Source organism: Typopeltis vanoorti, chromosome 3, assembly GCF_054136105.1.
Source record: "Typopeltis vanoorti isolate ZY-2024b chromosome 3, IOZ_Tvanoo_1.0, whole genome shotgun sequence".
In the NCBI taxonomy this organism is placed as follows: domain Eukaryota; kingdom Metazoa; phylum Arthropoda; class Arachnida; order Uropygi; family Thelyphonidae; genus Typopeltis; species Typopeltis vanoorti.
In genome coordinates, this window is record NC_143551.1 from 109,923,299 (window position 1) to 109,947,184 (window position 23,886).

The window sequence follows — 23,886 nt, forward strand, 5'->3', positions numbered from 1 at the left end:
TGATCTTACTATACGTAAATTGCATTACAAGTATGTAAAAAAAAAAAAAATACGGTCTACTTAAAAACGAAGCGGCGACAGAATGACCAAAAACTTTTTTTTTAATTATTATCCCAGATCATAGAGGTCAAATTCATGTATTTTATACATCTTTCCTGGGTTGTTATAAAGTTAATATTTAGAAATATATGACCACAAACTGAACAGTGGAAATAAATACACTTTTACTGAGTTAACATTCAAAATCATTAATGAAACATGTATTACTGAATTCGACGTTTCAGTTAGCAAATTACATATGTTACACTATTCTTAAAATATGTACAATTTTATTTCCGTATGCTGTTTTTTTTTTTTTTTTTAAATAATCGAAAACGTTCTTTTATTGAGAGACTTAATGACTTTTTTTTTCTATAATTAAAAATTTTAGACCTAAATATTAAATTTATAACTCCCTCCAAACCGCTGAGGTATGTAATAGTGTAAAATTAAAATAAAAATTATTTGTTCATCATCGCTGGTATAAAGTTGTTACTCAGTTCGGCTGATTTCAAGTATTTGCAGCATATATTCTCTCACAACTACATCAAAAATTATTACTTATGATGGCAAAAGAAAGGAATAAAAATTGAAAATAAATAAGGAACATGTTCGGCTAGTAGCTATTTCTTGGTTGGTGAAAGTTCATTTTCAGATTATCGTTTAGTTAGAGCCTGACATATACGATCAGTAGTCGCTTTTTTTTCTTTTTTTTTTTTAATATATGTATAAAATTTGCAACACGACATGGAAAAGCATATTCAAAATGGATAATCTTAACTAATTGAAGTATAAATATGATACAAGTAATTTATAATTAAAACTCAAAAAGAGCATCGCTATTCCCACGCGACCAAATGGAAATACAGTATTAACAATCAAACTGCCCGGATTAGAAGGAGTCGACATGAGGCTTTTCTACGTATTTAAAGCAGCACTACAAGAGGACAGAGCTAGCTACATCTATGTTCTGAGTGGTTAAAATTTTTGCCGCTCACCAATTGCAATCACGTTCACTTCGGGCGCGAAAATTGGCGTGGTTGGCTGTGTTAAGAAAAACGCGCATGCGCATTTAGTTTCTCCCTCGTTATCGATTGCTGAGTAGTGTTAACATTCACGAAGAAGGGTTGCTGGTAAGCTAGTTTTCATTTATACAAATTGTTTAGTATTAAGTCTTTAGTTAACAAGAATGTCTTCTGCAAGTGGGCCAACGCCGAAAAAAGTGAAGAAGATGGAAGGACCGTCTTCTGGAGAAGGTGATGAAAGCAGAGATTATGATGCTGAAACACAAAAGGCTTTGGAAGAAATCGACGCTTGTCAGAATGAGATTGACGCACTCAATGAAAAAGCCAGCGAAGAAATATTGAAAGTTGAGCAGAAATACAACAAGTTACGGAAGCCATATTTTGAAAAACGTAATGACCTCATTAAGAAGATACCAAATTTCTGGGTTACTGCCGTATCCTTTTCATGGAACTTAAGTATATGTATTTTTTATCGTTTGATCAGTGAATATTGCAGAATTTCCTAATACGTTGCTAAGCCTAACTAGGGAAGTATGGCTGTAGACTACGTAGACAGTGCACATGCTTTGTTCTCAACTTGGGCCAAGAGAGCAGCAATGCTTTTTGGGTCTAAGCCTAAACGTGATAATTCGCTGTTTCATTATAATCTTCCCTACTTGTTAGTGTTAATTTGAATGTTTGAGAAGTATTAAGTTTAGATAGTTTTACTTATTCGAATTTGATAATATTTTAGTTGCGTTTTATATTTAAGCTGCCATTTGGTTAAGAATGAGAAATTTGCTATTCAGTGTTTTCAGTTAGTATGTAATGTTATTGTTCCATGTTAGTGACCTTAATTTTTTTTAAATTCATTCCTTGACGAAATAACTGTCTGTATCGCTTACTCTTTTTCCATTCTGTGGCGGTTTTTTATTTCGTAATATGAATTTTCAAACAGTTATTTTAATTAGCGAACTAATACAGTGGGAACTTTAGAATATTTTGATAGGGAATAACGACATTAAATTAAGTGTTAATTTTTTCACCTGGATAATTCATATATTGATGTTCACATGAATCAGTAGTAATATTACTAGCCCTATTTAAAACAAACTTGCATCAAAATTGTCAAAGAGATATTACATGTCAATTGAGAAATGGAATTTAATATGAAAACCTGTTTATTATCTTCTAACAAAAACTAGACATCACAAAATGACTGTAATTTGGCTACACTGATTATTTATTGAATATACTTATGAATATTAATGAGTGTAGAATGAAAGGAAGATTTAAGTACTGAGGTACACTTAAATTTTCAAGATTTGCAACATTTTTAAGATATCTAGGACAGAAAAATATATTCTTGATCAAAGTTCTTTCCATGTTATATACAGTGCTCTTAGAGCATAAGTTATTAGTATTTCATGATGAATAGTACACAAGGGAATTATATTATGCACCACCAAGGAATCCAAACTCATCAAGGGAGAACACCTGCTCTATAACTCTCCACTGCTGTTCATCATTTGTATGGGATGTGTAATTTTGATTTGAGTTCTGCCATTAGCACAATCTTTGTGCTTTTTCATTTGAAAGTGAATTAACTGGGCCCATTGGGGGGGGGGGGCAGGATTTCGCTTATGGTAAGTTAGGCTTTTCCTCCTACAAAACAGGCACTGTCCATTGAACTCAATAGACAAAAATATCTGGTCAGTAGTACACAGCAAATCACATAATGTATGGCATTCTGTAATGAACTCTGGAACTTCATAGAGGTGTTCTAATAAGGATAATTGTTTTTCTGTCTTAACTGAGTCACTGTTTGCTCTAAAATTTGTTCATTAGTTTAGTTTTCTGTTTACATACCATAACCATTTTTGCCTGTTGCTGGATAGACTATTATAGGCATCGTATTTAGTTTATTCATTAAATCATGTCTTTCACATAGAGAATAGTAACTTTGCTATAATTAGTACTTTGGATAGGCTAAGGGTTGAATAATCTAGAATTTCTTCAAGCCACTTTGGTTGTGTATTAAGCATAGTGATAGTTTCATACCAAAAGACTTCTAAGAAGACCTGGGCTGTTGGTTGGAGAGTAGAGGCTCTTATCCATCCAGGCCAGGAAATATAATGGCACTATGGGAATAACATGCTCATTGAAAACCAAGGTTTGAATATTTAACTTAGGAAACTTAGTTGCACATTTTGTGCATCTATAGAATATCATTCTCCTGTCCACTAGTGGCTGGTCTTAAACCATCGTGTTTGGTTTTTCTGTAGGAATGTATCAGAACAAAATGCCTGTCAAGGTATCCTGGTCCTGTTCATTCTGTTTACATACCATAACCATTTTTGCCTGTTGCTGGATAGACTATTATAGGCATCGTATTTAGTTTATTCATTAAATCATTGTTTTTTTGCCCAGTCTTGTATATCCTGAAATTCTTTTCATTCTAATTAAGCCATTCATCTTGTTTTCTTGATGATCTGGGTTTTTCTCCAATGGCAAGTATACCTTATGTTTTAATTTAAGTTTGCCTCTGTACTGTGTCTGATTAAAATTTGATTCAGTATGCTCAGCAGGATGTTTCAATTTTATTATTGTCAAATTATAACAGTTTACTTGATCAAGAATTATATTTTCAGTACATATTTTACTTGAATTGGTTCCTTTCCTTGAAAGGCTATAATTTTGCTTTTTACAATTTATTTCCATATTAAAATTTTTAGCAGTAAGGTTTAAATGGTGCACAGAATATTGCAATTTATATTCATTATTGGCCATAAGTACCTGATCATCTGCACTTAAAATGGCTATCACTGTAATGTCTCCAATGTCTAAGAGTAATATTAGTTTCATATATTTATATTAGGGTAGTTGTGATGTAGCTGTTATGGCAGCCTTGTTGGATGCCATAATAATATTAGTTTCCAATTTGATATTTCAATTCTCAGTTTGATTACCTATAAGATTTTGTAGGTTGTTTCTATTTGGTTTTGGGTTTCAACAGGTGTTTTTAAAAGTTCAGTCTTCATTAGTCAGACTTCCTGTAATCTTATGAATGCTATGTGTGTTGGTTTACTGAATTTCTGCCTTTTCAATTAGTAATTTCAAAGAAAAGTAGCAATTTATGCAGGATCTGCCCCTGTAGAACCCCTGTTGAGAAGGCTTCTTCCTCAATAAATTTAAGTCTATAGTTTTTAAAATTGGAATAAATATGGCAGGGTTCTGGAGTTTCATTGTCATCCTATATTTTACTCAGGATTATCTTTCAAGTTTTGAAGCATTATCAACATTTGAACAGCTCTATGTGAATACCAGGAACATATATTCAGTGTGCAGTGCACACCCAAGGAATAGCAATATCACTGATATTACATTTTTGCAATTATTCCTGTTAGACTTCCCAGATTGTTTCCTGTCTTCATGTGATTCCTAAAATTAAACACAATATACTAATGCTTCATGAAGAGGACACTTTAATGTGTCAGCATTGCATCACATTTGTGTTAATAGCCTGTGTGTGTGTGCGTGCAATCACAAATACAGACACCTTTTGTACAGATGGTGCATTGGGTCAAATTTTTAGTGTTCCAGGAATTAGTGGCTGTGATCAGTTATTGTGTCACCCAATCCAATTGAACGTTGTCATGAGTTTTCTGAGTTTCATCTGTTTTTGTGTAGGGGTTAATATGTAGTGGGGGAGATTATGAGAATTGTATTGCTGGAATATCAATTCACATGGTTGGAATTGGCTGCCTGTTATCTTCAACACACTAAAACACTCAGGATCAGTAGGATGTTTGTGTATCAGACTATTAAATGTTATAAAGACACACAAAACTATTCTGACTACCAAAGAATAGGTTGACCATGCTGCGTCAGGATGCAACAGCCTGTGAAGACGTGCCTCTGTCGTGATCCTGTGAAAATGCAGAGAGTGATGTGAGAGATGAATGATTGGCGGTAAGAGCCTTTCATCGTTCTACTGGACACTTCCTGACACCATAACTTGTGTGGCAGAAGGTGATAAAATCAAAGGCACTTCTCTGGAAGTATGTGCACTATTGAAGAGTTGTATAACTGCCAAAATGATATGGTATATTCCTCAGATGGTTGCACAGTACCCAGGATTCAGAGAGGTCATCACTCCACGTCACTGGTTTGGGGGGGGGGTGACATATCAGTGGGTATCCAAGTTGCATTTCTGTGAGAAAGTGGGTCGAAATCTCTGCCACAGTGCATCAAGACAATGTGCTATAACCTGTGGCTGAAAAATGTTCCTGCTTACATATCACTCTGGCTGTCTGGAAGTCCCAGTCTGAATCCGTTGGACTTCATATGGTCAGAGGTTGAGAGAGTAGCTTGCAAGAAACAACACCCCAGCGTCACCAGCCTGAAGGTGGATTTGGAGCAGTGTTTGTTGTCACCATCGATGTGTGGCCTCAGACTTCAGGCATGCATGAAGGCATATCAAAATAATTAAGTGAAATTTATTCTAAGAATTTTCTCATCTTTCTATTCACTTACTTCAAGAAAAGACCCAATCCTTTTAAGTTACATGCAGTTAAAAGGCAAACATAGTAGTCCCCCCATCAGCAGGGGATACGTTCCAAGACACCTTGTGGATAGTACTGAACCCCATATACACTTTTTTCTATACATACCTATAATAAAGTTTAATTTATAAATTAGGCACAGTAAGAGATTAACAACAATTACTAATAATAGAACAGTTAACAACTTACTGTGATAAAAGTTTTATATGAATAGAAACTTAGCAACCTTGCATACTTTTTTTTTATATATACAGGGTGTTCAGGATAAATTTGACATATTTATAATTAATTATATTTTTCCGTAAGTTACATGTATTAACACACACTTCTCTTCATTTAAAAGTTTGGACCCTTCTTCATTCATATACAAGATGTCAGAAAGGATGGATAGCTGGAACCCACCTGAATCATGGAAGAGAATAACTTGTATCATGATGATTCGTGCCCGCCATCAAAATAAGGATATTACGACTGCTGCCCAATGCTCCCTGAATACAGTAAAAACAATCAGGCATGAACTAGAGACTTGCAATGGTGACTACGAGGATGTAGCAAGAAGAAAGATCCCTAGCAGACGATCTGATTGCGTTCGTACAACAGAATTCCTCGCAAATCTGCAGGAACAGGTGTTGAAGAACCCTGGCATTGGAATTCGGGCTTTGTTCGTGGAGTTGCTAACTGTAGTCAAGCCCTGGATAACAAGGGTAGCCAATGGTAGGCCGTATGTATGGCAGCAGGATTCGGCCCCTTGCCACACTTCTGGGAAAAGTCAAAAATGGTTGTCTGAAAATTTCTACGACTTCACCAGTCCAAATGTTTGGCCTCCAAACTCCCCAGACCTTAACCCCATGGATTATTTTGTATGGGGCGCAGTTGAAAAAGACACCAATCGCACTTCCAGTAATACAAAAGCCCAGTTAATGGATAAAATTAAAACAGTTTTTGCGGCCCTTCCCAGGGAGACTGTAGCATCAGCTTGTTCGAGGTTCCGAAGCAGAATTGAAGCTGTGATCGATGCTAATGGTGGTTATTTTGAGTAAATCTTGTTGATAGTATTGTAATTAACTCTGCCTGTAATGTTTTTTTGTCAATTCATTAAATTTAATAGATACAAAGAAGATTTTCTTTTTCCTTACGAAACTGTCAAATTTATCCCGAACACCCTGTATATATATATTATTATTATTTTTGTTATTTTATGAAGTCGAACTTTACCCGTTTTTGCTTAAAAGGAAGCACTTTTTCTCTTTGGGATATCTGAATTGTCAGCATCATTACTCTTGTGCTTTGGGGCCATTATTAAGTAAAATAAGGTTACTTGAACTCAAGCACTATGATACCATGACAGTTGATATGATAACTGAGAACTACTTAGAATGGCATGCAATTTAAAACTTATGAATTGTCTATTACTAAAAGAAAGAGCCATACTACTTAATTTCAGCGATGTAAAATTGTTGGCAAAGTGAATATTAAACATCCAACATTATTTCAAAGCTGAATATTTGTAGAAACTATGAAAGTTTTGTAAGTTGACCTGAGAGCATATGAGAATACAATCCTCGACATCCACGAGTTGCCTTAGCTACTTAAGTCAAGTAGTGCAAGCTAAGGCAACTCAGGGACGCCAAGGATTATATTCTCATAAGCTCTTGGGTCAACTTAAAAACTTTCATAGTTTCTACAAACATTTTTTGAAATAATGTTGTATCTTTATCCACTTTGCCGATGTAATTATAAATTGTTTATTTCTGGAATTTTCCATTTAAAATTTTCGGACTAGGTTGATCGCAGCTAAGGGGGGGATACTAAGGTAATGTGAAATTATGTGAAATCTGCAGCGTAAAATTCCTTGACATTACTTTTGCACAGAATTTTCTTCTGACTTGAAATAACATTACTTTTGAGATTTTCTATATCAATTAAAATAAACTGGAATGCCATATATTGGCCCCATTTACAAAAATATGCCAGCCCAATGCAGAAAGAATGTGACGAGCTGGTGCTATCCTGGTACCAAAAAAAAAAAAAAAGTTCTAAACTGACTATGTCCAGGATTGAACACATGCTATGCTGTATTAGGCAAATGTACTTTTCCATTTAGGTTAATTCCTGTTGGTGAAAAAGTAGAAAAATTTTCAAGGCCTGACAGTTACTCGTTTGCAGTTTCATCTTATAGTAAATCCTAACTAACAAAAAAGCAACAATGGCAAAGTGGCTTTGCCATTGTGGCATATCTTAGATTATCTGTGTAAGCTGTATTACTTTGATTTTTCATACTGCCTGCTAAAAGCATCTAATTTGATAAACTGGAGAAATCTTACTGGTAGCATAACCATAAATTTACTCTAGATTCTTTAGGAAGTGGAGGTGGGGGGGATACTAAGGTAATGTGAAATTATGTGAAATCTGCAGCGTAAAATTCCTTGACATTACTTTTGCACAGAATTTTCTTCTGACTTGAAATAACATTACTTTTGAGATTTTCTATATCAATTAAAATAAACTGGAATGCCATATATTGGCCCCATTTACAAAAATATGCCAGCCCAATGCAGAAAGAATGTGACGAGCTGGTGCTATCCTGGTACCAAAAAAAAAAAAAAAGTTCTAAACTGACTATGTCCAGGATTGAACACATGCTATGCTGTATTAGGCAAATGTACTTTTCCATTTAGGTTAATTCCTGTTGGTGAAAAAGTAGAAAAATTTTCAAGGCCTGACAGTTACTCGTTTGCAGTTTCATCTTATAGTAAATCCTAACTAACAAAAAAGCAACAATGGCAAAGTGGCTTTGCCATTGTGGCATATCTTAGATTATCTGTGTAAGCTGTATTACTTTGATTTTTCATACTGCCTGCTAAAAGCATCTAATTTGATAAACTGGAGAAATCTTACTGGTAGCATAACCATAAATTTACTCTAGATTCTTTAGGAAGTGGAGGTGTTAGCATTCCTGAATTTTTTCTCCTTATCCCCTATGCTAGTCTCATGGAGACAGATTTTCCTCTTTTAAAATTGGCCAGAATAGTATATAGTTAACCTAATAGCCTTGGTTGCTTTGACCATTATTCAAAACACTTAACCTCATTTAGAAATAAAAGACTTGAACTAGTGCCTGCAATTCTATATTATCTTTGCTGTTTTCTTGGAGTGGCTTGTTCATGAATGATAATGCTATCTTTGAAATTCTGTCACAAAATGACAATTGAGATTCCTGGTCAGATATTATGAAAGAATATGCAATTCCCTAACATAAACTTTCATAGATATCAAGTAATGTGCCAAAGAAGTACTGAGTTTGTATTGCTTACATTTCTAGAGGATTTGTGTATGGTCGTTTGAGTCCAAATTTTCATTGCAATATAAAGGATGCATTTGCTATTGTTTCTTATCACTTGGGTGAAAGGTTTAAAAATAAATAATCTACAAATCCTTGGGATTTCAGCCTTCCATATAAGTATTTAGGGGAACACGGATCTATATTAAATTCTAGGAGTGATGTTTTATCCTCAATCCATATAAAGAATGTCCATCCGAGCAGATTTGATTTTATCCTGCATGTAATGTACAAAATTTTTGCATTATACTGCTGTGATATGAATGCGTTTTACTCAGCATTGTGCATCAAATCGCATAGTGTTCAATTACAACATTAAAAGTGACTTTTTTTAATCATTACATAAAACCCCATCTACCAAAACCTCCACATCATTCCATGTAAAAAACAGGCATTTATGAGATGTGTGCTCTTGTAGCATTTGCTATAAGGCAGACAAGAAGTTTGGGGAAAGAGTGCTTGTCTGAACCCATAAAAGGCAAAAAAAAAAAAAAAAAAAAAATCATCCCATACAACTAACAAGACATCGAGTAAGTTTGGCAGCAAACAAAAATGTCTTATTGGTCATAATTGTTTTACAAGGAAGCCATAATGTACCAATTATGAAGTTCTGATACCATCTACTATGTGTAATTGTTTGTAGTATTTTTTTGGTGTATGACCTGCTAGTGCTCCTGACGATATAAGTCTGACTTACTAAACTTGTAGGGTTATTTATTTTATTAAATTATGATTTATCTAAAAATGTATCAATACCGGAAACTTTCTACAGTACAAGAAGAAAATATCCTTGAGTTGTAAAATGTTCAAAAATGAATGTCACAAGAAATTACTTTCTGCTATATGTTATTTCATTGAAATACTGGGAATATTGACAACAGTGAATGTCGAACTATAAAACTACTTAATGAATAGATTATTATAAGAATGTCACTTGTGTACCCTAGGATATTTGTACATATTAAACATTTATTCTACAGTATACATGTTAGAGACAGCATATTAGAAATGATTAAGAGAATACAATGTTATAAGATTAGACTGTAGGAATGTGAATTGCAGAACTGTAGGCTTCTTGATCATATATCCATCCTATCATATGGAAAAGTTATTTCTTAAGATAGTGGGACAACAAGAGGTAATTTCTGGAAACGAAAGATACTGAACAGTAAATTAAGAAATAGATTGCAGTGCCAAAGTACATCTGTTGGATGTCATAAGATGTGATAGGTACTATGGAAAATGAATAGCAAACATGTGATTCACTGGAAGCCTGAAAAATTCTAATTCCAATTTCTCAAGGCCACTAATAAACATGAGTTAAAGTTTGTTTTGTGTGAATTATGGTTTGTACTAAAGCATATATAGAAACATGCCCTGATTGGATGCTCAATTGATTTTAGGTTTATCATCCTTAATTTGGGTTAGGAATTAGACTGAATAGTAGAATGAACCAAAATTTGATATTAATTAACCAGGATTCAGTTTCAGCTCAAACAGCTGGATGTCATCAGTTTCAGCAACTGCAGTGATTGTTGTTTTATGTGACTAATATGGCTGCTAGAGGGGAAATATGAGGATATCAGATTGAATGAGCTAAGAAAAAAATGGATCTGGATCTTCTCACCCATCCAACAGTTAAGAAAGCTGATTTAGTACATTGTGTAAAACTTCTTATGACAGTCCTGCCAATGAAAATGTTTAAATCTATACATTAGTGCTATGGAAAACATTAGGCAGGACTGCCTAGATGTCTCTCCATTGATAATGTGCAGGTAGAAATATTAGATCTTGTTATAGCATTAGAAAACTTATCCATAAGTCATTTGGATATGTTTCAAAAGCAGTGCATGAGAAACAGCAAAGTAGTTTTTAGAGAAAACTATCTATAATTAACTTTAGTACTTTCCTGTGTGTGTGTGTGTGTGTGTATATATATATATATATATATATATGACATATCTTTTCCATGCCTGTTTTCTACCAAATGGCATTGCAGATAACATGGAAGAGATGATATGCCAGATATAAAATTGGTGAATAGATTTTTGGATTCCATCTAATCTCAGAAGAGGACCGAGCATTGTAAGTTTAAGAGGTGTGATAAGTGAGTGGTCTTGGAGACCCAATAACTCCTTAAACTTGAAGGTGATATAATTAATGAGATCTCACGTACTGTTAGAAAATCATTCTCACATGCTGAAGTGAATAATTGACTTTTCTGAGTTGACAGATTTTTCTAGAGGTTTTAATGTGCATAATCTAAAAAAATTAGCATTTTCATATCAACATTCATTTATACTAAAGTCTTCACTAAAATAAAAGGTTAATGCAAATCTGACTACAGTGGTATCTCGCTAATCCGAACTAATAAAAACCTTGCTCGTTTGGATTAGCGAATTTTCTCCAAGAGACAATAACTAGCTTTTAAGACAAAATAATCAGATTCTAATGGTGCATCAATTTAATTCTGTAAATAAATGAAATAACTGATAGGAAAAAAAGGATACTGTAATGTAAAATTAAAAAATAATACAGTACGCAAGTTTATTTTAGTAAAAAATTTTAGCTTGTATGTACTTGTATTGTTGAGGATTCTGATTTAATAAAATTGCATAGTTCTGTACATAACTTAATTTGTGTAAAAATAAAAAATCACTTTCTTGTACACAACACAAAAGTTTTACAAAATACACAAACTTTTTTTATTTCTTTGTAAAAAAAAAAAAAGTCATACTGATTTTCGTATCATTCTTGGAAGCTAAAGTTTTTTCGAATGCTTCTTCTCAGAGCTGCATTAGAAATAAAATTTTGTGGAATGACATTGACATATCATTCTGCTTACCCCATTCTATACACACATTAAAACTGTCAATTGCCTCTTCTTGTTTTACCCCCCCCCCCCCCCCCCCCCCCCGAGTTCTTTATTGTCAACTAATAAATTCTGTAGCATGATATTTATAATTTCAGCATCTGATTTGATTCCGAATTCACTTTCGGTTCTACCCTTAATCCATTCTGTGTCTGTTTGTGAATTTCAACATCTGGATTTATATTTTTAACCAAACTGCACATTTTGAATTCCCTCTTTTTGCGTATCACGGTAGTTATCCTGTATGTGGTAATAATAATAAAATAAATAATAATTATTAAATAAAAATAATACATTATGAATGAATGTTTTTTTCTTTCAAACCACAGTTCGGATTAGCGAGATATACCACTGTATATTGAAAGAATTCTAAAGAAAAATCCATTATGCTCCAATTTTTGTATTTGTCCTGAGAAAGTTCTTTAAGGATATTTTATATTCAGAAGTAGGATTGCTGAGTTTAGCATGACCATAATCTTGTTGTGGAGGTTGCCAGGTTTTTTTAATTCACACATGGTGTAATTCATTGGTACTTGCCTAGTAGCTTTGTTACTTTGCAGAAATCTAAACCAGCTTGGTCTGTGTAGAATAAAAGGTTGATCTCAGTATATCCTGATTATTCAGGAAATATCCTTATTTTTAGTAAAAAAAAATGAAATCATTCTAGCTTAAAACATTCTGTACTAGTAATAATAGAATCAGAGATGACCTATAACAATGGTTTTAAATTAGTGGCAGTGTTCACATTGTTGTTGGTTTTTCTGAATTTAAGTAATTAGTAATCAAAGATTATGTAAGAAGACAAGATTTTTGTTACATATGAATCCTAGTTTTAATATCATTGATTCTTAGTATTTACTATTTAATCCAGAATAAATTTTAATGTTAATCAAATGATTAACACTTATGATGGTGTATTGAAATCTCCGATAACTGGCATAATAAATACCCATTTAGATTTATTAAAAGTAAATTATATAAATTTACTTAATATGAAAATGTAAATTTACTAATTTACATTTTTTGAAACTGACTTATATAACAATTTCTTTTACCTTTTGCAAGGTCTTACTTTACAGTGGTGTATCTGTATCAGTGATAAGACAAGCTAATATTAGATTTAAATATTCTTCTGAGTTTCTGTAGAAATATGTCTTTGCATTTCAGATATTTTCTGATTATTTTATTACTTGTTTTTATCATTGTATTTAAAAATATTTCTGTACTATATATGATAGTCCAAATTTCAATTTATTTTATATGTAAAAGTTTTTAAAAACATTTATTTTTTCATGTACTGAATTCGTATATTCTGAATAGCAATTTGAGAGGTAAAGATAATTTGTTCTTCCTTAACGAAATTTCAGTTTGTAAATCATCCACAGATATCTGCAATTTTAGATGAAGAAGAAGAAGAATGTCTTCATTTTCTTACAAAATTGGAGGTTGAAGAATTTGAAGATATTAAATCTGGGTACAGAATTAAATTCTACTTTGATGAAAATCCATATTTTGAAAATGATGTCATTGTAAAGGAATTTCATCTTGGTTCTTCAGGTAGGGAGTTATCAAAAATAATAAATTTATAAACTAATTTAATATGCAGTTAAGGAACAATTACTGCTTGTCATTCCCAGTAATTGAAGATGACAGTTTTCCTCATTAAAAACATAGCCAAATATAGGGCACTTGATTTTTTTTTTAATTGCATTAAACTAATTCTGAACAACTAAATTTGAGTAATTTTAAGTTTACTTAATAGGGCATTAAGAGCCTTAATCTGGATGAGTAAGTGTATTTATACATTAAACTTTCTTGAATTTCTTTTATAGATAGCATAAAAAAATTGAGGAAATACATTTTTATTATTTTATTAATAACTGTCCAACATACATTTCTTCCTACACACTTGAAAATAACTCGATAAAATATATTCCAGTAACTTTAATGTGCAAATGCATCTAATTGTTCTCATGAGAAATATAGTGATATATGGATTTAATGTAAGGTTTCTATATTAAGTTCACTTGGGGGAAGGGGTTTTAGTGGCAGAATACTAAGTTTTTATCAAATTCCTGGCATGTACCCTCTAGGGGTGTACAGCATATGATAGTACTACGTGAAAAACTTGCATCATTACTACTTCTTATCTACACTTTTCTTCCAAATCAATCTGTTACCTATCAAGATTCCAACATTATCAGATCTTATATTTCTGTCTTTTAAGGCACTTTTTTACCATATCATTCCACCTAATAGGTCTTCCTCTGGATCTTTTTCCTGCCAACCTGTCACTTGTTTTGCTAATCTTTCCCCTCCCATTCTGTTTAAGTGACCATACCACCTGAGATCAGCTCTGCTAATGCATTCCTGGATGCTGACAATGTCAAGTTCTTTCCTAATATCCCCGTTTTTAATATGATATTGCCATCTGTTCATGCCCATAATCTTTCTCAGGACTCTCATCTGTAGTCTTTGGTCAAGTGTTTTACTTCTGACCTAGCCCTCAGATCCATAAGTTAAAATTGGCTTTCACACTGTCTTGTATATAGCTAATTTAGTGTTTTGACTAATTTCTCTTATTCAGTTGAATTCCTACCATACCAGCTTTGGTCATTCTGTTGACTTTAATTTACCATCTTTGATAAAAATCTTTTCTAGGTAGCCGAAATGTTTTACTTGTTCTATAGGTTCTCCATTCACTATGCAGTTGATATTTTCATTGTCTTTGTCTTATTTTATTTAACATATTAAACGAAAGACAAATACCAAATAATATCCTAAAAGCTATCGTAAGTCATCATCATCAAATTCCTGCCATGTACCCTCAAGGGGATGTACAGGATATGACAGTACTACATGAAAGAATTACATCATTGCTAATTTCTTATCTACAATTTTCCTCCAAATCGGTCTGTTACTTGTCAAGACTCCAACATTATCAGATCTTATATTTCTATTGTCTAAGGCACTTTGTACCGTATCAATCCACCTATATCTTGGTCTTCCTCTGGGTTGTTTTCCTGCCAACCTGGCAGAGAACACTTGTTTGCTAATCTTTCCTCTCCCATTCTATTTAAGTGACCATACCACCTGAGATTAGCTCTGCTAACGTATTCCTGGATGCTGACAATGTCAAGTTCTTTCTTAATATCCTCATTTTTAATATGATATTGCCATTGATGCCATCTGTTCATGCCTCTAATCTTTCTCAGGACTCTCATCTGCAGTCTCTAGTCCTTGGTCAAGTGTTTTACTTCTGACCCAGCTCTCAGATCCATAAGTTAAAACTGGTTTGAACACTGTCTTGTATATAGCTAATTTAGTGTTCCGACTAATTTCTCTCTTATTCCATATGAATTTATTCACTTGACTTCCCACCATACCAACTTTGCTGATTCTGTTGTCTATTTCTATATTTAATTTACCATCATCAGTAAAAATCGTGCCTAAGTAGCTGAAATGTTTTACTTGTTCCACAGGTTCTCCATTCACAACACAGTTGACATTTTCAATGATTCTGCCTATTTTCATTGTCTTTTTATTGCTGACCTTCATACCATATCTATTACAGCAGCAATTGAATTTAGTCAGAGAATCTTGCAGAATTGTAGTGGATTTATTTAGAAGTATAACATCATCTGCATAAAGCAAAGAGCTGACATTAACATCTCCAATTCTGATATGTTTAATACCAATTTCCTTCATAATGTGATCCATATAGATAATGAATAACAGAGGGGATAATGTACAACCTTGTCTCACACCAGATTTAACATTAAACCATCTTCCTCTACTTCCTTCAATTCTAACTGCTGACTTACAACTCAAATAAAGACTAAGTATTGCTTGATATAATGCCCCATTGACACCATATAACTGCAGCGTATTGAATAGCTTCTCTCTTGGCAATTTGTCATATGCCATTTCCAAATCGACAAAACTTAAATACAGATCTTTGTTATATTCCCATGCTTTCTCGACTATTTGTTGTAAAGTGAAGATCTGATCCTGACAGCCTCTATTTGGCCTGAATCCAGCCTGTTCTTCACCAAGCTTTTCTTCCACAATTCTTCTCAACCGTTTCTCAAGTATACTTGCATAGATCTTGCCAGGAACACTCAGTAGGGAAATACCTCTGTAATTCTCACATTCAGTTTTATTTCCCTTTTTATATATGGGTACTATGAGAGCTCTACTCCAATCATTGGGAATTCGTCCCTCTGTCCAGGCTTTCTGAACTATGCAGTGCAGCCACTGTAAGACTTTTATACCACCATACTTCAGCATTTCTGGTCGAATATCATTACTCCTGCTGCCTTTCCACATTTCAAGCCTTTGATGGCTTTTTGTACTTCAAGTATGGATATGTATTCCTGACTGCATGCCTGTTCACTGTTTTTTATCACTGTGCTGTCATCACTGCTTGTTTCATTTAGCAGTTTTTCAAATTAATTACTCCATACTTCAAGGATATCTTTTTCTGCAGTTTTCATGTCACCTTTATCATCTCTAACTCCTTTTACAGCACTCTTTCCTCCATTCCTAAGCTTCTTCAATAACCTCCAGAATATTTTGCCACCTTCTTGATATTTATTTTCTATATTCTTGCCAAAGTCCTCCAATGACTTTTGTTTAGCTAGTTTTACACACTGTTTAGCTTTCTTACATTTGTCTCTGTATTCTGTAAGAGTAAAAGCTGACTTATTTGCCAGGAACTTTTGATATGCTTTCTTCTTTTCCTTCACTGCCTCTTTAACTTCCTGTGTCCACCAGGGAGTTCTGATTTTTTTATCCTTGCACACAACCTCACCACATGCCTCTCTGGCAGAATCAGTCAATGTTTTCTTCAGAGTTTGCCACTGAATCTCCATGGTTTGGTTCCTGTTCTCAAACTCTTTAATTTTTTTTTTCAATAATCTTTGTGTATTTTAGTCAACAGTTCACATCTGAGAGCTGCTCAACTTTTATTCGCTTTAAAACTTTCTTACATGTTATTCTTTTCAATATGAAATTCAATTTTATCCTGCTCAAGACTAAATGGTGATCACTTCCAATTTCAAATCCTCTGTACACTGTGGTGTCCTGCACCAGAGAGAAAACATCACTATCAACAATAACATAGTCAATGAGACTTCTTATTCCTAGCCTCTTCTCTCCATGTGAATTTGTGCACATTTTTATGTTGGAACATAGTGTTAATAATAACCAGTCCATGTCCTGAGCAGAAATCCAACAGATATTTGCCATTATTATTAGCTTTGCTCTTTTCTCCAAATTTTCCCAAAATATTTTTGTATGTCTCACAATCATTTCCTACTCTGCTATTTAGATCCCCAACAAGGACCAACTTTTCCTTTTTCATTGTGTCAGTTGCTTTTTCTAAAGCCTCAAAAAATTCCTCCACTTCTACCTTAGTAGAACCTTCTGTGGGACCATAGGCATAAATAAGTCTCATTGTCCAGTTCCCCATTCTCATATTTGCCCACATTACTCTACTTGAGACTGACCACCATTCAAGGAGATTAGCCTTGTATTTTGTGTTGAATACTATGGCTACTCCTTCTTTTCCTTGATTGTCATTGCCTGAATATAACATTTTGTATTTATTGCTCAGAAAGATCTCACCAGTTTTAGTCTTTTTTGTTTCAGTCACCCCTATTATGTCGATCTGGTACTTATCTAATGCCTCAGCTAGCTCCATTTCTTTGCCATTCAGGCTTCTTACGTTGATAGTACTGATCTTTAACTCTGGTGATGTTGAGTTGGGGTTTGTTTTCAGATTTGTTCCAGTAGCTGACTTTTCGCTGTTTGCCCTGGTTCCCTGGCAAAAACAACGGGGCCTTGTTTAACCGGGCGACTCCCCAGCCGGCATGAAATTTTGTCATGTTGTACAATCATTTTTTTTTATTTTGGTTTAACCAATAAGAGTACAATTTGGTCGGCTAAATCCCAAATTCCAGCCCATCCTCGTTCGTTCAGTATCAAAGTAGGTACCCAACAGGGTGCACCACGAGAAGGTGAGGATTGGACATTAGGTCAGAAGCCCTGGTCGGTTCTCCGCATTCCTTGAAAGGCTGTGTGGAGGTCTCCTCTCAGTTTTACAGCTTTGACCCTTAAGCACCCCTATTCTACCGAAATGTTTTACTTGTTCTATAGGTTCTCCATTCACGATGGAGTTAATATTTTCATTGTCTTTGTCTTATTTTACTTACCATATTAAACGAAAGACAAATACCAAATAATGTTCTAAAAGCTATCATAAGTATATATGAAAATAATCAAAACAAATAAGATCAAATCGTGAGCTATCATATACAAGAGAAACCAAGGAGTTTGACTTTTTGACTAAAAGCTATTTTAAATCTAAATGAGATAGCCAAAGATTATGGAATGATAATATCAACAGAAAAATCAAAAATGATGGCCTTTAAAGGACAAGATTTTAGAATTGGGTGAATTCATTTCCTCGGATGTATGATTACATATGAAAATGGAAAAGATATAAACCTAAAAATTGCAAAATATTTAAAAATAACAGGTGTAATTAACTCTATATTTAAACCAAACCTAGTACATAAACAAACCACACTAAAAGTATACAATACATTAGCCCTACCAGTCCCATTGTATGGAAGTGAAAAGCTGAAATGAAGTTTGAGAAAAACTGAAAGTATACTCTATTTGATCTCAAAAGAAATGAAGAAATTATGAAAGAATTTAACCAGGAATCAGTAATAGAAAAATAAACACAAATGGATGCAACATGAGGAAAGAATGAAAACAGAAAGATTACCAAAACAAGCCGTAAATTACAAACCATTAGGAAAAAGGAAACCAGGATGTCCTTAAGAGATTCAGTGATGACTTCTAAGGTCGGAACAGGCCTAAATCCTTGATAGGAATGATGACGATGACGATTGTCTTGTTATTGCTGATTTTCATACCAAATTTATTACAACAGTTATTCAGTTTAGTCAGGGAATCTTGCAGACTTTGTACTGGATTCATTTAAAAGTATAAAATCATTGCATAAAGTAAAGAGCTGAGATTAACATCTTCAATTTTGATAGCAGGTCACTTTCCTTCATATTGTGATCCGCATAGATAACGAATAACAGAGGGGATAATGTGCATCTTTGTCTGACACCAGATTTGACATTAAACCATTTTCCTTCAATTCTAACTGCTGACTTACAACTCAAAGACTAAGTATTGCTTGATATAATTTCTAATTAACACCATATAACTGTCAAATAATAATAATAATATTTCGATTTTACGGGGGTGGTCTAAAATGTTCTCGGCCTCGTCCATAGATGGCAACACTCAATACGATTTTTTTTCTAAGTTGGTACATTTGTCATAAGCATCCGCTTGAAATTGCAAGTCATTCTATGAAGCAGTTTGTTTTATACAGCTGTCTGAAGCAAAAGTGAAATGGATACAATTAAGTATCGTGCATTGAAATGTTCATTAAAATTTATGGGCACTCTTCTCCTTCGTTTTCAAATATTAAGAAATGGGCTACCGAATTTAAACATGACTATACCAGCCTTGACGATTATATACACGTGAAGGATGTCCAAAAAAGTGTAACATCCAAAAATCATTGATCAAGTGCACTATATGGTATTGGATGACAGGCAAGTCAAAGTGCATGAAATTGCTGAGACTATAGGCATTTCAAAATAACGTGTAGGATATATTTTTCATGAAGAATTAATTGCAAATGAAAAAGCTTTGTGCAAGACAGGTGCTGAGATTGCTCACAGCAGAACAAAAATGCACTCGCATGAAAATCTCTGAACAGTGCTTGGAGCATTTTAACAAAAATGAAACTGATTTAGTGCGTCGATTTATTACTATGGATGAGACTTGGATTCACCATTACACACCAGAAACCAAAAAGTGGAGAGAAGCCGGTTGTTCAGTGCCAAAGAAGACAAAGTCTGTTCCATCAGCAGGAAAGGTCATGGCATCAATGTTTTGGAATGCTAAACACATTTTGTTTATTAATTATCTTGAAAAGGGTAAAACAATAATTGAGGAATATTATTCCAATCTTTTAACCAGACTAGACGAAAAAATTCGTAAGAAAAGACCCAGTTTGCAGAAGAAAAATATCATCTTTCATAAGAACAATGCACCAGCCCACTATCTTTTCCCAAAACTAAAAATCTTCCTCCGCTGTTCAGCGTTTTTCTTCGAATCAAGAGGTGATTGGGGCTGTACAGGAGTATTTTTCAGATCTTACTGAGAACCACTACAGGAAAGGGATAATAGCGCTTAAGTCTTAAGGGAGATTATGTTGAAAAATAAAATAATTTTGGAATTATAATTCGTTTTTTTCATTGTTGCCGAGAACTTTTCAGACCACCCTCATATATATACTAGTATCACATCTGGATGGGTGTCTAAGTGTGCAGAAATATAACGAATGGTTCGCAGAATAAGTATTCTTAAATGTGATGCCTTTCTTCCTATACCTATTGAATTTTGTAAATATTAACATTTCATCAGCAAAATCTGCAGTATTAAATGATAAAAAATATTTACAACTTTTTAAGACGAAACAGAAATTAGGAAACTCACCGATCAATAATATATTACTTTCATTGTATAAGAATAAAAATATGAAAATCTAATTAAAATTAAACAAATAATACATAAAAAACTATATCTTGTGAAATTTATCTTGCAGTGCATTTACTTTTCATATATCTATCAATGCAATATCATTTCAATTTTCTAGCGAATAATGCTTTCAATGAATTTTTCCAGCGTAAAATTTTCCTCTCGATGAATTATCTGTGAACCATGGCAAAGATACAGAAGCTTCTCAATAGAAACTTGAAGGAATCCATAAAATACAACTTCTAATATTTTTCTCTATTTCTTAAAGGGAATGATTTCCACCTCTCCCTTATGTTTTTCCATCTGCCATATTAGTCAAGCATACACTGTATTCTCTTAATAATACCTGTGTGAAATGTCACCACATTTCACACAGGTATTACAAAAACAAACCAGACTAAAAGTATACAATACATTAGCTCTACCAGTCCTATTGTATGGAAGTGAAAAGCTGAAATGAAGTTTGGGTATCACAGTGAAGAGAAGCTTCTGTTCAGTAATGGTCTACTGATTACATTTATTTGTGATGGAAGGAAGTTTCTTTTTCACTCGATTATTTTGTTGCACTTAGTATGAAATATATCTACAGGTATTTTAATTCCACCAATGTGGGAAGGTATGTATATCTTGCCGATTCTTTGTGCTGAATGATAAATTGTTTCCACCAATAACGTAAGCCATGAGTCACTGTTAGGCTTAACAACCTCATTAGTCAACCATAAATAGTGAAACTACAAGCACTGCAGCTATGTTCTTACAGTAGAATAAAGTTTTAACAAGTATTTTTTATCAACATAACAATATTTTAACATCTTTTATTTCATTTTCAATTACCTAAAACTACTCTTTTCTGTAAAAAAAAAAAAAAAAAATCATAATTAAATATCTTAACACCTGTATATCCATGCGATAATCAATCAAAAACAGTATTTTCAAATTAGACTAATTCCTCCCTGTCAATTTCACTATTTTTGTTTTCTATCATGTCATTTCTTTCACCGCTATGCTTGATTTTATTTATATGATATTATCAGTGCATTGTTTGATTGAAAAATTAATCTGTTAGCTTTATGCAATTCTAGCTATTTTATATATATAAAATCCTTGTGATGTTTGAATATTTATACATTTCTAAAACTTGGAAAATGTTTGTTATACTAAAAACTTTTAATGTATCTTTATTCATGTAATATTCACATTATCTGAAGGTGATCCAGCTTCTCAGTCAACACAAATCAAATGGAAAGAAGGAATGGATCTCACTAAGAGGCAAAAAGAAAGGGAATTACATGCCAAAGGTAGCAGGAAAAGGGCTCATGAACAACCAAGGACTTTTTTCTCGTGGTTTGCTGATCATGGAGATGCATCAGCAGATGATATTGCTGAGGTAATTTTAAGTTACTGTTTACTTTACCAATATGAAACATTTAATATTAGTAAATGATGAAATTGTAATGTTGGTTTATATGATCAGACACTCAAGGTTTTGTGAATTGTGTACATGATGTGCACAGCATATAATGAATAAAGGGGAACTCAATTTTGGTGTGTGAGAGAGAGAAAAAGAGACTAATGCGAATGCACACTTGTGCTATCTAGACCTTGATGGGTGTTAAGCATGCCAGTTGCTTCAACATATACTGTTTTATGAGAGAACCATACTGTAACATCATGCCTTGTTTCTTGTTGCATATAGCAATGCAATCTTGCTGACTTTGAATGCTGTTGAGTAGAAACTGTAATCTTTAGATCATTTCAGTTTGTTGCCATGATACTTCACTTTTGGTTCCCATTTATGTGCTGCCAATCCTGATTTGTTTTATTTTTTCTCTACATTTTTAAAATGTTCAGACTGTTGTATCTCTTGACATGATTGTCTGCCCTATGTAGCATAACTCACAGATATAACTGATCTTGTAAATACCAGGTTTCTTAAGTGCTGGTAGATGACAAGGTTGTGGAGTCCTAAAAAGATTAGAAATCTTATTGGTGTAGTATAAGGCAACTTTGATATCTTATTGATGTAACTTGTGACTACACTAAAGGTGTTGATACAATGCTTGAAAAAGTTCCTGATAGTAAAAAATGTCTGCTGTTGTAGAGTAACAGAAATTACACTTAAGTTAGGAAAAATTTGTAGTGGCTAGGTTTCCTACCCATTGTCAATCAGATGCAGATTTCAAACTTGTGGCAGTATATGCTATCGATTGCAGGAGGATAATTCCATACAAATGTTTAATTTCAAAGAAAAGTTTAAATAATTGCAGTTTCAGGACATACTGAAATAAGGAATGTTAGAATGACTTCCCAAAATTGAGAAAGTTTAATGCAGTCGTTTTTGTTGAGATTCACACTGTGGATGCAAGCTTTATTACTTTCTTTATATAATCTTTTAAGGGAAAAAAAACTTGTTGGGCATTAGTTTTCCAACACATTCAATGCTGTCTAGTGAATAAGATGTGGCCAGACTCTTGAAATCAAATATGCCCTTGGTGTTCTTTGTAATGTTATCTGATAGTCATTGTGGAATTGAAATTTTAAAAACTTTTTCTCGTGGAGGATTAGGATGAATGCCATAATTAAATACGTTTGTATTATAACCAGTAGAGATCAGTTGTAGTTCTAATAAAATGGCAGTTGATTATGGAAAAGAGAATCAGAACTAATTCTCTACACAGTGAATTAAAGTTTTAATCTCACTATATTTCTGATAGGTGATGATGAGAGGAGCATTAATATTTACCGGGACCATTTTGTTTCCAATATACTGTAAACTCTCCTTATGTTGACATAGAAGAACATCTAGAAATGGGAGACAATTTATCTTCTATTTCAAGTGTAAATTCAATTCTTTGGCTAAAGGAATTAATTTTCACAAGAATTCATGACGTTCAGACAATTAAAGAGTTCCATACAACAAAAACATCAATATATCTTGTACCAAGGAGAGAAAAAAAATGTTGAGAATATGTTCAAAGTGTCCTATAAAATAACTTGCTAGAGTAGGAAAAATAGGAGACCTCATTTCAATTCCTTCTATCTACTTATACAGTTTTTGACAACAGCAATATGTTATGTTATGCAGTAATCTGAATTTATCAGATTACTGCATAATTCGAATAATTTTACAATACCAGGAGGTAAACCATTGCATACTGATTCTATGGTATCACCAACAGGATTTTTGTAAAGAGTGAAACTACATCAAAACTGATTAAAAGATCTGTAAAGGGTTGTAAGGATAATCCTGATAATTTATTGAAATTTAAATTTTTAATGAAAGATGAAGAATTTCCTGTAAATACTGAGTGATTTGGCAGATATTTTTGAAATCTATTCTGAAAATAGAGAAGTGGAAAACCTAAATTGCATTCACACTATTGATCTAGAATGCTTTATATATTTTAGGTATTTAGGAACAGCTTTTTT

The 23,886-nt window shown here is 33.3% G+C and overlaps 1 protein-coding gene across 1 annotated transcript in view; it reads left to right on the top strand.

The window, feature by feature from the left end:
• Positions 1–1,112: 1,112 nt before the first annotated feature.
• Positions 1,113–23,886, top strand: part of LOC150108463 (protein SET-like) — a 33,465-nt gene continuing 10,691 nt past the window's right edge. The window contains exons 1-3 of the mRNA XM_090390797.1: positions 1,113–1,498; positions 13,188–13,377; positions 21,666–21,844. Coding sequence (XP_090246923.1) covers positions 1,229–1,498; positions 13,188–13,377; positions 21,666–21,844 — 639 coding nt within the window. The 5' untranslated portion in view covers positions 1,113–1,228. The remainder of the gene's footprint in view (positions 1,499–13,187; positions 13,378–21,665; positions 21,845–23,886) is intronic.